Source organism: Sinohyriopsis cumingii, chromosome 9 (assembly GCF_028554795.1).
Source record: "Sinohyriopsis cumingii isolate HCF-2022 chromosome 9, ASM2855479v2, whole genome shotgun sequence".
Taxonomy (NCBI): domain Eukaryota; kingdom Metazoa; phylum Mollusca; class Bivalvia; order Unionida; family Unionidae; genus Sinohyriopsis; species Sinohyriopsis cumingii.
This window is the reverse complement of record NC_142969.1, coordinates 4,764,696-4,781,178: the sequence shown is the minus strand read 5'-3', so window position 1 is coordinate 4,781,178 and position 16,483 is coordinate 4,764,696. Positions and strand designations below refer to the sequence as shown.

Genomic DNA, 16,483 nt, shown 5'->3' with positions numbered 1-16,483 from the left:
CAAAGGTCAAAGGTAGTTAATTTGCCAGATTGACAGCAAGCAGGTTTGCATCCAGCCTGGCTTTACAGGATATAACTATTAACATGTTGTTGTGCTGTTAAACATCAAACAAGATTCAATTTACCCTGGAAACACTGAGTATGGGCTTCAAAGGGATCAATTCGCCTTGCTAACATTGAGTGTGGGTCTCAGAGGGATCAATTCGCCTTGCTAACATTGAGTGTGGGTCTCAAAGGGATCAATTCAACTTGCTAACATTGAGTGTGGGTCTCAGAGGGATCAATTCAACTTGCTAACATTGAGTGTGGGTCTCAGAGGGATCAATTCACCCTGCTAACATTGAGTGTGGGTCTCAGAGGGATCAATTCACCTTGCTGACATTGAGTGTGGGTCTCAGAGGGATCAATTCACCCTGCTAACATTGAGTGTGGGTCTCAGAGGGATCAATTAACCTTGCTAACATTGAGTGTGGGTCTCAGAATGATCAATTCACCCTGCTAACATTGAGTGTGGGTCTCAGAGGGATCAATTCACCCGGCTAACATTGAGTGTGGGTCTCAGAGGGATCAATTCACCATGCTAACATTGAGTGTGGGTCTCAGAGGGATCAATTCACCCTGCTAACATTGAGTGTGGGTCTCAGAGGGATCAATTAACCTTGCTAACATTGAGTGTGGGTCTCAGAGGGATCAATTCACCCTGCTAACATTGAGTGTGGGTCTCAGAGGGATCAATTCACCCTGCTAACATTGAGTGTGGGTCTCAGAGGGATCAATTCACCCTGCTAACATTGAGTGTGGGTCTCCGAGGGATCAATTCACCCTGCTAACATTGAGTGTGGGTCTCAGAGGGATCAGGAAAGAATGAACCAAACAGACAGAAACAACAAAATATGTGCATTTTAGTAGATATTGAAGTTACTTTTGAATATGATAGCTACGAAATTTGAACAATAAATTCATTGATTTTTCATAAAAAAATATAACAAGTTTCCTGTGGTGGGTGGTTTCCCCAAGAAGTTAGGCTGACCTACACGCAGATGTTACTATGATGTTGGCACCTTTTTTATTTTTGTAATTGTCCAAAGACAGTTGGTTAATTAGCTTGTGTCATCAAATCATCATAGCAAGGTATTGCAAATGCTTTTTCAAATATTTGGGGATCTTAAAATGTCCTTGAAGCACTAGGTTTATTAGATAAAAGACTAAGCATTTACAATGTCCTTGATTCTTGATGGTTATTAGATACAAGATTAAGCATTTAGAATGTCCTCGATGTCCTATAGTTATTAGATACAAGACTAAGCATTTACAATGTCCTCGATGTCCTATAGTTATTAGATACAAGACTAAGCATTTACAATGTCCTCGATGTCCTATAGTTATTAGATACAAGACTAAGCATTTAGAATGTCCTCGATGTCCTATAGTTATTAGATACAAGACTAAGCATTCACAATGTCCTCGATGTCCTATAGTTATTAGATACAAGACTAAGCATTTACAATGTCCTCAATTCTCGATGGCTATTAGATACAAGACTAAGCATTTACAGTGTCCTCTATGTCCTATAGTTATTAGATACAAGACTAAGCATTTATAATGTCCTCAATTCTCGATGGCTATTAGATACAAGACTAAGCATTTACAATGTCCTCAATTCTTGATGGTTATTAGATACAAGACTAAGCATTTACAATGTCCTCGATGTCCTATAGTTATTAGATACAAGATTAAGCATTTAGAATGTCCTCGATGTCCTATAGTTATTAGATACAAGACTAAGCATTTAGAATGTCCTCGATGTCCTATAGTTATTAGATACAAGACTAAGCATTTACAATGTCCTCGATGTCCTATAGTTATTAGATACAAGACTAAGCATTTACAATGTCCTCGATGTCCTATAGTTATTAGATACAAGACTAAGCATTTAGAATGTCCTCGATGTCCTATAGTTATTAGATACAAGACTAAGCATTCACAATGTCCTCGATGTCCTATAGTTATTAGATACAAGACTAAGCATTTACAATGTCCTCAATTCTCGATGGCTATTAGATACAAGACTAAGCATTTACAGTGTCCTCTATGTCCTATAGTTATTAGATACAAGACTAAGCATTTATAATGTCCTCAATTCTCGATGGCTATTAGATACAAGACTAAGCATTTACAATGTCCTCAATTCTTGATGGTTATTAGATACAAGACTAAGCATTTACAATGTCCTCGATGTCCTATAGTTATTAGATACAAGATTAAGCATTTAGAATGTCCTCGATGTCCTATAGTTATTAGATACAAGACTAAGCATTTAGAATGTCCTCGATGTCCTATAGTTATTAGATACAAGATTAAGCATTCACAATGTCCTCGATGTCCTATAGTTATTAGATACAAGACTAAGCATTTAGAATGTCCTCGATGTCCTATAGTTATTAGATACAAGACTAAGCATTTACAATGTCCTCGATGTCCTATATTTATTAGATACAAGACTAAGCATTCACAATGTCCTCGATGTCCTATAGTTATTAGATACAAGACTAAGCATTTACAATGTCCTCAATTCTCGATGGCTATTAGATACAAGACTAAGCATTTACAGTGCCCTCGATGTCCTATAGTTATTAGATACAAGACTAAGCAGTCTTATGTGAAATTAACATACTTTCCCCAGCAGAAGATAATCTAACGTGTCGAACTGGTCCTATTACAGTGTTACTAACTAGAAAACATATCCCCAAAAATTTTCATTATACTTTTCATTTTTATCCTATTGCATCAGTATTGAGTGTGTGGTACATTTGTCATTTCCAATCAGTGGGATTGCCACAATGCTGGTTATTATGAGGTAAGTATTATGCTGAAACAACATATTTAATAACAAAATTTCAACTTTAATTCATACATTTAATCGGGATCTTTATGTGCCTGAGATATAATAAATCCTTTAAATAATTATGATTTTTGATATTCTTATTTTATATTACATGGCATGTTGATAGTTACCATAACCCCAACCACTCTAAATTAATTGCATGCCCCATGTCTGGAATACACCATTTATGAATTTGAAGGGATTGCAAGGTTGGTTAACTTGCCTTTATGCTACTGATCTAAGAACCCACACTGAAACAAAACTCAGGACTTTGATACTACGACCTTAATGCCTCTCTCTCACATTAGCAATTTTTATCAGAGTGTCAGTCATAACACCAATTCAGTATGTATTGTTTAAATTCTGAAGCTGATGATTCTTGAAATTGTGCTTGACAAGATTTTAGGATTAAGTACAAATAAAGGATCAGAACTGGATATGTTATGAATGGGGTTTAATCACTTTCTTAAACTTGTACATGTATGAAGAAAATCTATAGTTTGTTTACCCACAGTAGAGTTATTCTTCTATTATTTCACAGCTATGTAAACTTCCTGACATTACATTTTATATATGGATTTTTCAGATGTTATGCATGGTGACATCTCAGAACAAAAATGTTTAAATGCCATAGTAATAGGCCTAACATGGTAAATCTTATTTATTGCTACTCATTCTGAATGGATGGTCATATTTACATGGGGTTTCCATAGAAGGGCTCATCGTGGATGGTCATATTTACATGGGGTTTCAGTAGAAGGGCTCATCGTGGATGGTCATATTTACATGGGGTTTCAGTAGAAGGGCTTATCGTGGATGGTCATATTTACATGGGGTTTCAATAGAAGGGCTCATCGTGGATGGTCATATTTACATGGGGTTTCAATAGAAGGGCTCATTGTGGATGGTCATATTTACATGGGTTTCAGTAGAAGGGCTCATCGTGGATGGTCATATTTACATGGGGTTTCAATAGAACGGCTTATCATGGATGGTCATATTTACATGGGGTTTCAATAGAACAGCTCATCGTGGATGGTCATATTTACATGGGGTTTCAATAGAACGGCTCATCGTGGGTGGTCATATTTACATGGGGTTTCAATAGAACGGCTCATCATGGATGGTCATATTTACATGGGGTTTCAATAGAACAGCTCATCGTGGATGGTCATATTTACATGGGGTTTCAGTAGAAGGGCTCATCGTGGATGGTCATATTTACATGGGGTTTCAATAGAAGGGCTCATCGTGGATGGTCATATTTACATGGGGTTTCAATAGAACAGCTCATCGTGGATGGTCATATTTACATGGGGTTTTACTAGAAGGGCTCATCGTGGATGGTCATATTTACATGGGGTTTCAGTAGAAGGGCTCATCGTGGATGGTCATATTTACATGGGGTTTCACTAGAACTGCTCATCATGGATGGTCATATTTACATGGGGTTTCAGTAGAACGGCTCATCGTGGATGGTCATATTTACATGGGGTTTCAGTAGAAGGGTTCGTCGTGGATGGTCATATTTACATAGGGTTTCAGTAGAAGGGCTCATCGTGGATGGTCATATTTACATGGGGTTTCAATAGAACGGCTCATCGTGGATGGTCATATTTACATGGGGTTTCAGTAGAAGGGCTCATCGTGGATGGTCATATTTACATGGGGTTTCAGTAGAAGGGCTCATCGTGGATGGTCACATTTACATGGGGGTTTCAATAGAACGGCTCATCGTGGATGGTCATATTTACATGGGGTTTCAGTAGAAAAGCTCATCTGGTTCAGGTTAGGAATGTGAACTTAAAATAAAAATAAATTTGGACCTTGTCCAATGAATAAGCTGAATTCCCTTCTTTCAGGTTTTTTTTCTTCCCCTAAATTATTTGGCTTATACATGAGTATATACTTTACATATTCTTAAATTACAATTTAAGGCAGTGAAACCAATAATTTCAAGTTTCATGACAACTCTTTGGAACATAGCTATCTCATAAGTTGGGGTGAGTTACTGTACAAATTTTCATTTCATAGCATTTTTCTCTTAACTATTAAATATGATCAGTATGTTTGGATTTTTCTCGTCAAACTTTGTACATGTCATTCAAGTTTATGTATCTTTTCATACTTGGAATTTTGTGTATTCAACTACTTTTAATGTTATTGAAATCTAGTGTTACGTAAGTAGTGTGTACATTGATTGACATTTGTTACATACTAAACAGTTGAGTGGAGTTTCAGGAAACTTTGTAGTTATGTTGCTCATGTGGTGCCTGCACAGCTGTGGGAGGGTCATTATCCATTGCAAGGGGGCACGAAGATATTTGGGATAGGGTCAAAGGGCAAATGTGTCTAATGTACGTATACATGTTTGTATTTAGTACAGTATATGTTAAACTTTGGATAGGGTCAAAGGGCAAATGTGACTGGTGTATGTATACATGTTTGTATTTAGTACAGTATATGTTAAACTTGGGATAGGGTCAAAGGGCAAATGTGTCTAATTTATCTATACATGTTTGTATTTAGTACAGTACATGTTAAACTTGGGATAGGGTCAAAGGGCAAATGTGTCTAATGTATGTATACATGTTTGTATTTAGTACAGTATATGTTGACTCACACAATCCTGGCTATATACTGGAAGTACTCATTAAATATTTAGTTTCAGGATTTAAAGAATAAAGTATGATATTTATGTCATTATTTTAAAAACTAAAAGCAACAGTGATAAAAAAAATGCAAAAGACTTGGTCATTTCATTCATCAGTTTATAATTTCTACCACAGCGCCTCTACTACTGTCCTCTCCTTGGCATTGCAATCCAGATGAGAGATTCTTGACCGAGAAAACTGCCATATTTGCATGGGCGAGTCTATTTTTCTGACAAAAGGAAAAATTTAGTTCATCATCGTCAATATGCTCTGAATAATTCTGTAGATTTGGGAGTTGCTTCCTTTTTAACACTTGCCTGTTTTATTTTGTTTTGTTTATTTTAAGAATATTAAAAGTAAATATTGCAAATATTGGATACATCTTATAGGGGATTTTGTTCACCTTCTGTGTATGTATAGACCAAGGAACCTTGCCTCTTCACTGAAAAGAACATTGAGCAGGCTGGTTTTGTTTTAACAGTGGAAACTCAGTTTGATTTGAAATGCAAACAAAATGAAAGTGTGACAGACCCCCTTGCAGTAATCAGCTTAGAGATTATAAATTGCCGAATGAATTGATTAAGTTTTTTCAGAATTTTATATATCCTTGATGCCTTCATTTTTAAAATCAGTAGTGGTTAAAAGCTTCCAGGATGATAGGCAGATGTTTTCGAGTTTGCAGGTTGGGGTCTTTAGGCTATGACTTGCAAAGCTTAGTGATATGCAATGGTAGTGGAGCCTAAGGTTAACGCTTAATGTGCAGTTATTTACCAGACTGAAGTACAAATATGTATGGTAATTAACTGTAATGCTTAATGTGCAGTTATTTACCAGATTGAAGTACAAATATGTATGGTAATCAACTGTAATGCATAATGTGCAGTTATTTACCAGATTGAAGTACAAATATTTATGGTAATCAACTGTAATGCTTAATGTGCAGTTATTTACCAGATTGAAGTACAAATATTTTTGGTAATCAACTGTAATGCTTAATGTGCAGTTATTTACCAGATTGAAGTACAAATATATATGGTAATTTACTGTAATGCTTAATGTGCAGTTATTTACCAGATTGAAGTACAAATATGTATTGTAATTTATTGTAATGCTTAATGTGCACTTATTTACCAGATTGAAGTACAGATATGTGTGGTAATCAACTGTAATGCTTAATGTGCAGTTATTTACCAGATTGAAGTACAATTATGTATGGTAATCAACTGTAATGCTTAATGTGCAGTTATTTACCAGATTGAAGTACAGTTATGTATGGTAATCAACTGTAATGCTTAATGTGCAGTTATTTACCAGATTGAAGTACAGTTATGTATGGTAATCAACTGTAATGCTTAATGTGCAGTTATTTACCAGATTGAAGTACAAATATGTATGGTAATCAACTGTAATGCTTAATGTGCACTTATTTACCAGATTGAAGTACAGATATGTATGGTAATCAACTGTAATGCTTAATGTGCACTTATTTACCAGATTAAGTACAGATATGTATAGTAATCAACTGTAATGCTTAATGTGCAGTTATTTACCAGATTGAAGTACAAATATGTATTGTAATTTACTGTAATGCTTAATGTGCACTTATTTACCAGATTGAAGTACAGATATGTGTGGTAATCAACTGTAATGCTTAATGTGCAGTTATTTACCAGATTGAAGTACAATTATGTATGGTAATCAACTGTAATGCTTAATGTGCAGTTATTTACCAGATTGAAGTACAGTTATGTATGGTAATCAACTGTAATGCTTAATGTGCAGTTATTTACCAGATTGAAGTACAGTTATGTATGGTAATCAACTGTAATGCTTAATGTGCAGTTATTTACCAGATTGAAGTACAAATATGTATGGTAATCAACTGTAATGCTTAATGTGCACTTATTTACCAGATTGAAGTACAATTATGTATGGTAATCAACTGTAATGCTTAATGTGCACTTATTTACCAGATTAAGTACAGATATGTATAGTAATCAACTGTAATGCTTAATGTGCAGTTATTTACCAGATTGAAGTACAAATATGTATTGTAATTTACTGTAATGCTTAATGTGCACTTATTTACCAGATTGAAGTACAGATATGTGTGGTAATCAACTGTAATGCTTAATGTGCAGTTATTTACCAGATTGAAGTACAATTATGTATGGTAATCAACTGTAATGCTTAATGTGCAGTTATTTACCAGATTGAAGTACAGTTATGTATGGTAATCAACTGTAATGCTTAATGTGCAGTTATTTACCAGATTGAAGTACAAATATGTATGGTAATCAACTGTAATGCTTAATGTGCACTTATTTACCAGATTGAAGTACAATTATGTATGGTAATCAACTGTAATGCTTAATGTGCACTTATTTACCAGATTAAGTACAGATATGTATAGTAATCAACTGTAATGCTTAATGTGCAGTTATTTACCAGATTGAAGTACAAATATGTATGGTAATCAACTGTAATGCTTAATGTGCAGTTATTTACCAGATTGAAGTACAAATATGTATGGTAATCAACTGTAATGCTTAATGTGCAGTTATTTACCAGATTGAAGTACAGATATGTATAGTAATCAACTGTAATGCTTAATGTGCAGTTATTACCAGATTGAAGTACAAATATGTATGGTAATCAACTGTAATGCTTAATGTGCAGTTATTTACCAGATTGAAGTACAAATATGTATGGTAATTAACTGTAATGCTTAATGTGCAGTTATTTACCAGATTGAACTACAAATATGTATGGTAATCAACTGTAATGCTTTATGTGCAGTTATTTACCAGATTGAAGTACAAATATGTATGGTAATCAACTGTAATGCTTAATGTGCACTTATTTACCAGATTGAAGTACAAATATTTATGGTAATTTACTGTAATGCTTAATGTGCACTTATTTACCAGATTGAAGTACAAATATGTATGGTAATCAACTGTAATGCTTAATGTGCAGTTATTTACCAGATTGAAGTACAGATATGTATAGTAATCAACTGTAATGCTTAATGTGCAGTTATTTACCAGATTGAAGTACAAATATTTATGGTAATCAACTGTAATGCTTAATGTGCACTTATTTACCAGATTGAAGTACAAATATTTATGGTAATCAACTGTAATGCTTAATGTGCAGTTATTTACCAGATTGAAGTACAAATATGTATGGTAATTAACTGTAATGCTTTATGTGCACTTATTTACCAGATTGAAGTACAAATATGTATGGTAATCAACTGTAATGCTTAATGTGCACTTATTTACCAGATTGAAGTACAAATATTTATGGTAATCAACTGTAATGCTTAATGTGCAGTTATTTAACAGATTGAAGTACAAATATGTATGGTAATTTACTGTAATGCTTAATGTGCACTTATTTACCAGATTGAAGTACAAATATGTATGGTAATCAACTGTAATGCTTAATGTGCAGTTATTTACCAGATTGAAGTACCGTACAAATATTTATGGTAATCAACTGTAATGCTTAATGTGCACTTATTTACCTGACTGAAGTACAAATATGTATGGTAATCAACTGTAATGCTTAATGTGCACTTATTTACCAGATTGAAGTACAGATATGTATGGTAATCAACTGTAATGCTTAATGTGCACTTATTTACCAGATTGAAGTACAAATATTTATGGTAATCAACTGTAATGCTTAATGTGCACTTATTTACCAGATTGAAGTACAAATATGTATGGTAATCAACTGTAATGCTTAATGTGCAGTTATTTACCAGATTGAAGTACAGATATGTATGGTAATCAACTGTAATGCTTAATGTGCAGTTATTTACCAGATTGAAGTACTGTACAAATATGTATGGTAATCAGTTGTAATGCTTAATGTGCAGTTATTTACCAGATTGAAGTACTGTACAAATATTTATGGTAATCAACTGTAATGCTTAATATGCACTTATTTACCAGATTGAAGTACAAATATTTATGGTAATTTACTGTAATGCTTTATGTGCAGTTATTTACAAGATTGAAGTACAAATATGTATGGTAATTAACTGTAATGCTTAATGTGCAGTTATTTACCAGATTGAAGTACAAATATGTAATCTAATGCTTCACATCAATTATGTACCAGTTTGCAGTACAAATATGTAATCATCTTTAATAGCAGTAGTCATCTGTAGTGAGATAATGCTTACCACATAACAGTCATATTAAAATTGTCTGACTATACTCCAGTATAATTGAATTTTCAGGGAAATTCATTACTATTTTACAGTGTAAAACAATTTTATTATTTAGAATTATAGGGTAGATAAAAGACTTTATTAAACAAGCATTAAGTTTATACATACTAATTTAAGTCAATTGTGTAATGATATTAATTATGAACTTCTGAAATAATATATTTTCAACTTATTTTTAAAGTTTTACAATAATTCTGTGTCTAGAGTTGTTTTGTTTTGGCAATTAAATGTATTTTCTTGTTGGCCATTTTATCATTACTGAATAAACTTAACATGAAAAGCTCTAGATAAGTAAGAAATATATTTATGTATTTGACAAATAATTTGCCACCCCCCTCCATTTTGTAAGGTGTTCAAGTTATGCTGAACAGACCACTCTGGTGGCCTAAGTGGTTAGAGCATCTGCCTCAGATGCAGGAGGTCATGGGCTCAAACCGTGGCTGAGTCAAACCCAAGATGTAAAAATGATACTAACAGCCATCTCACTTGGCGCTCAGCATTAAGAGGTTATTGTTTGGACTGGTCGACCTGGTGTTAGGATAATGTGACTGGGTGGAACATGATGTTATATGTCTCTGGCATGATGCCCCAGTGCTAGACATGACTATCAACTGCCTTACTGCAGACATTGTAGCAGTAAAACAGAAACTTTTTTAAAACTACTTAAAAAATCAAAATCACACACACATATGCAGAAAATTTTATTTTAAGTATTCTGTCTTTTATGAATCCTGCAATAAAGACAGTCCATTTTGCATGATGGCAGCATGACTTGTGCTATTAGTTCAAGTTCCAGATGTGCCAGGCACATTTGAAATGATGGTACCTGTTCGTTATGAGAACTTTCACTTGTTTACAGCCATATAATTAAATGTACCTGACAGCCATATTATTAAATGAACCCTACAGTCATATAATCAAATGTACCCTACAGCCATATGATTAAATGTACCCTACAGCCATATAATTAAATGTACCCTACAGCCATATAATTAAATGTACCCTACAGCCATATAATCAAATGTACCCTACAGCCATATAATTAAATGTACCCTACAGCCATATAATTAAATGTACCCAACAGCCATATAATCAAATGTACCCTACGGCCATGTAACAAAATGTACCATATGGCCATATAATCAAATGTACCCTACAGCCATATAATCAAATGTACCCTACAGCCATATGATCAAATGTCCCCTACAGCCATATAACAAAATGTACCCTGAATAAGTATTGACCATAAAGCCACTTGATGAACTTGAAAGGCATAACTAACATTTTTGTAGCATAAGGTTTTGGTTGCGGTGTTCACAAAAAATACCCCATCAGATTTCAAACAGTTAGTTTAAAACGAGAGTCATCGTTATTAAATTCTTGTCTAGAGCTCTGCATGAAATTGTGAACATCTACGGAACAAGATTTGCACTGTAATCATTTTTATCGTATGAAAATAGTTCAGATAGAAAATTTCCAAACAGCAAACAGATTTCAAGAATTTTGGAAGACAAACTTCATTTTTTAACAGACGTAGTATGGTTTATGAAAATGGTATAAAACATTTGGTATTTTATCCAGATCGTGTTCAGAGGTTTTCGTCATCAGGAGATGAGGACCAGCGTAAGTTTAGATGTTTAGATCCTCTGTTCTGCTTTTATCTGCACTTGTATATACATGCTCATGCTAATGTTGACTGTGCAGATGATTCTTTTCTTCTTGAAAATTCTGCCTCGTATCTGTTGACTGCTTTCTTTAATTGATTTGAGATCTGGTCCAAGGAATGGCAACATTTAGAAGGTACTTCCTTCAATGTTTTTAAGAAGGAAGCACCGAAGTGGGATTTGTACGAACATGACACAGTGTCCAGTAAAAAGGAGATGTGCCCAAGTAGCCCCAAATGAAATGAGCAAGGCACTTTTTTGTTTTTGTACATTGAATCTGATACAGGTGTTCTAATCAATTATTGAAAGTCCATCAAGCTATAATTTCTGTTGTAAATGTCTTTTGACTGATACGGTCTTTGTGCTCAGCCAATTTTTCAATTCTTTGCAAAATTGGGATTGTCTGGAAATCATTATGTCAGGAGTGTTGGAAAAAAAATCATGTTATCAGTATATCCCATAATAATTCTAGGCTGAGGATATGCCTGATGTAATACTGAATTGTAAAAGCTTTAATGAAAATAAGAAACCAATTCAACTAAAGTACTTAGGTAATTTCTACTCATGCTGTATTAATATTTTACTGAAAGAACCAAAATTGTTCTCTGTGCATTTTTTGCTGTACACTTCCAATCACGACATAGCTTTGATGTAGTGCCATTTGCATTTGTAAATGCAGTGAAAGTTTATAATGAGGTAGTTGTTAAATGACTTCTAACCAGTTTCTTTACCCAACTGTCACATTCAGGAAATTGATCAAAACAACTGAACAGGTAATGGCTCAGCTGAACAAGGGTAAAAGAAACTGACAAAGGCTGTGATGTAAGTAGAAAAGACTATGATGAAAGTAGAAAAGAAAGTAAATCTTCCAAGATCTCATTCTGATTTTGAGGCTTGCCCATTTACAGTCATTTGACCGTTTTCCGTTTTCTCAGATCTGGCTGAAAAACTGATTTTTGATTGGCTCTCCCACTTCAACTGTTAAATTTAAAGCAAAATATGTCTTATGAAGATTTATGTGTTTGTGACGCAAACAGATATGGATGAAATGTTTCTTATTTTTTAAATTTTCCATGTAAATAATTAAATTATCCAAAATCTAATTGAAAAATAAAATTAATTTATGTACACAAGTGATAGTACGCATGGTTTAGTATAACGATAAACCAGTATATATTGGTATTGCACACTGATATAATAGTATAATGATAAAACCAGTATATATTGGTATTGCACACTGATATGATAATATGATGCTTGTCTTGATTTTAGAACCACTGTTTTCCTTATTAATCTATCAATCGCATGTTACAGGAAGGACACAAAATTAACTGTATCAGCCTTAGTTTCACACCTGTCAAGAGAACTAATTTTGGAACCACTGTTTTTGTATCCTTAATAAATGGAAAAATTTGGTTGGAATTTGACTTAAGAATATAGATATGTAAAATACAATAACAATATACTGGTAAATAAACATGAATAACAGTAAATCACTTTCCATAGTACACATTGTTTATTGGGACTAGCATATTTTGATACGTATCTTATTGGAAATGAGCTAATAATACCCAGCCCTAATTAAAATATGCATTGGTTTAGCTATTAGCTCTTCTTGGTAGGTCATCATAGATGTTTTTTTACAAGAAGAGTTTCTGGAAGCAAGAAATTTAAAAATAAAAAACCAGACTAACATGTAAATAGATAGCTGTAAGGCCAGTGTATCTTACACTGTCAAATGCTTTATAATTGCCAATTACCTTATTGTTTGTAACAGAACCCTCAAAACTCAGGGAAAAGTTGACTGCTCTTGCATGCCGAGTCTGTCACTTCAACTTCAACATTTTCATTGCACAGTCATACTCTATCTTTACACTCTTAACTTCACGTATTAATTAAACATGGAATCAGAACTTTTGATACAGTTATCAGTGAACTAACTCTGTGTTGCATAAACACTGTAAACCATTCAACTTTTCAGTGAAATTTATATTCAGTCTTCTACCCAGTCCAAGCTAATTGGGAACATTGGTTATCTAGTACCTAGTTCCCATTACAAATGATTTAGATAAGAAAATTTGGGACATGTTTTGGGCCAATGGCAGAATGTTTAAGGAACATGGGCAGTGTAAAGTGGGCAGTTTTGTTCCCAAGGAGTTATAGTAAGGTACCATACAATGTATGATCATTCTATGTTATGATGTTGTCAGTCGACCATTATGTGCACCTGTTACCAGTTTTATTTGGGCACAATATCTCCCACCATATACATTTACCAGGTTTATTTGGGCACAATAACTCCTACCATCTACATTTACCAGACTTTGTGGATGGTTTGTGAATGGGTTGAGGAAGAAGTGTATTGATTTTTGGGTCAAAGATCAAGGTCACTGACTAGAAGATGTTGTCTCCCAATACTAACATTAATTTTACATCACCAACCTTGACAAATCTTGGTGTATGGCTTGTACTTGGGTAAGGAGAAACCTGTCAGTTTTGGGTCAGAAAGGCTAAGGTCAAGGTCAGTCTGATTGAAAGAAGAAAAATAACTTAAATACAAAGTTCAAGTTCTGGCCATGTTTCCTTAGCAAACTATGGGTGACTAACACAGTGGGTAAGAAAGAAAATTATTTTGGTCTCAAAATTAAAAACTCTTGGAACAATGTGCTTGAGAGAAGAAAAGTGTGTTTTGCATAATACCTTTTGCATAATTCAAGAGCATGTGCATCGACCAAAGCTTCTGCAGTGATTGTACTAAAGGCATGGAGGAGGCATATTGATTTAAGGATCAAAAGGTCAAAGGTCTGGGTCATGTGGCTCATCAAAACTTTTGTTCAGGCAAAGTTCTTTGATCATACCTGTGGATTGCTTGCATCTGCGATGACGAAGAAATGCTTATATTCTGGACTCTAATGGTCAAAGGTCATAGGTCATAATAAGTCTAATAAATAAAAAAAATATTTCTGCATTGTAAGTTTTGTTAAAGACTACATACTTTAACCAAATGTCCATATTATTGAGACCCATTGACTAATAAATTCCCGAGTCAGATCATACAGTATTGTTACCTGCATACAGAAATGTAAAATATATGGTAGGCGTATAAAGTACCATTAACTATACTCTTGTTTCAAGTTCATTTTCTTTCACTAAACGATACTGGATCTTTAGTCACATGACAATTGAAGCAGCTACACAAAATCATTTCCTCTTCTGAGCAATAGTGATTGTCATTAAATTGGGATGGAAACATTTATCCCATTTATTCATAGTAATAATAATAATGATAATAATAATAATAATGATAATAATAATAATAATAATAATAATGATGATAATAATAATAATAATAATAATAATAATAATAATAATAAAGACTTTATTTAGAGAAGGTAACTCAATTACAGAACTAATCTACCTTGCTTACTTGCCCATGAAAAAGGATATCCACAAAATAAATGACTTCTCACTTTTTGCTTTTTCTGGGTAGCTTGCTTCTGCCGCTATTGATGCTGGTTTTCTATGTCCAGTGACCTCAATTTCACCAACAAAGGTTCACAAGTTAGGCAAAGGCTTAAGACATTTGATTGGTCAACTTTTAAGTTGGGCATAACATTTCAGCCAATCAGATTACTGGGTTTAAAACTTAAATTTAAGTGTAGGCTCAAGTTTCGTTGGTGAAATTCAGGACTATTTATTCTTAAAATTCATCTTTGTAATGTGATTTGTTGTATGCAGTGTAAATTTCCTCCATGTTTTTCATCACCACGTTAAATCTGGAGAAATTAAATAGTTGTATAGAGACTGCATATTCATTTTATCTGCAAATTCTGTCACATATAACAGGGTTGAGAATGTCCTATAATTCAGTTGATCTGTTGGCAGTCTTTGCTGATTAATTTATGAAACCAACAAATGTACATTCCGTCGTCAAACTCATTAAGTTATTACCATGACAACTACAGGGATATATTTTAATATGGGCTAGTGACTATTATATTTATTATTATTATTTCTAGCAGTGAAAAATGTTTTCATATGTGTGAAATTTTCTGTGCTGAATTGAGATAATAGAAGTGTTTTCCAAATATGTCAAAATGTTTTGTGTCATTAAAGATAAAAAGTCTATTTTACTGAAAGTGTTGTACAGCCATATTGATTGTTAGTGTTGTACAGCCATATTACATTGTAAGTGTTGTATATCCATATTGTGCTGAAAGTTTTGTGCATCTGTATTGTACTAGAAGTTTTGTACAGGTATATAGTACTGAGACTGCAATGCATAATCTCTTTATATAGTCACTTTGATGCATATCAATGGACCATAACATTTTAAAATTACAAAAACTTCATGAAAAGTTTAAAATAGTTTATGCCAATTTGCATTGAATGGTAAGTTTTATCAGCTTTTGTTGTTTGTGATTTTCTTGTTTCATGCTTCAAGCACAACTGGTTGTCTGTACATGAGAAATAGCCAATAATATGGATTACCCATTCTTACAATGGTAACCATGTTTAGAAAATTGCTCGTCAATTTTCATGTACCTGTTTGGCAAAATGATTTAGATCAAATATTGTAAATATTTACAGAAGGTAAGGGTGCCTTCTGTAAAAGAAATGGCACATCTTGTAGCCATGACAGCCGGTATGAGAAAGTTATCTTTCCTATAAATAGTTCTGAATATGGCAGATGTTAATTGCTCACAGTTACTTTCAGACCCAATACAAGTGTTTGAGTTTATTCCAGCTGCTCAGTGTATGTGAATCAGTGCAAGGGTTAGGGCCAGCACAATGGTCCCATACACATCATGGCAGGTTAGGGCCAGCACAATGGTCCCATGTACATCATGGCAGGTTAGGGCCAGCACAATGGTCCCATACACATCATGGCAGGTTAGGGCCAGCACAATGGTCCCATGTACATCATGGCAGGTTAGGGCCAGCACAATGGTCCCATACACATCATGGCAGGTTAGGGCTAGCACAGTGGTCTCATGCACATCATGGCAGGTTAGGGCCAGCACAATGGTCCCATA

The 16,483-nt window shown here is 34.0% G+C and overlaps 1 protein-coding gene across 7 annotated transcripts in view; it reads left to right on the top strand.

Moving 5' to 3' along the window:
* LOC149791200 (LIM and SH3 domain protein F42H10.3-like) overlaps positions 1-16,483 on the top strand; it is a 135,135-nt gene that overhangs the window by 105,832 nt on the left and 12,820 nt on the right. For all 7 annotated transcript variants that reach the window (XM_089969652.1, XM_089969658.1, XM_089969657.1 and 4 more), the window contains one exon: positions 11,365-11,406. In XM_089969652.1, coding sequence (XP_089825778.1) covers positions 11,365-11,406 — 42 coding nt within the window. The remainder of the gene's footprint in view (positions 1-11,364; positions 11,407-16,483) is intronic.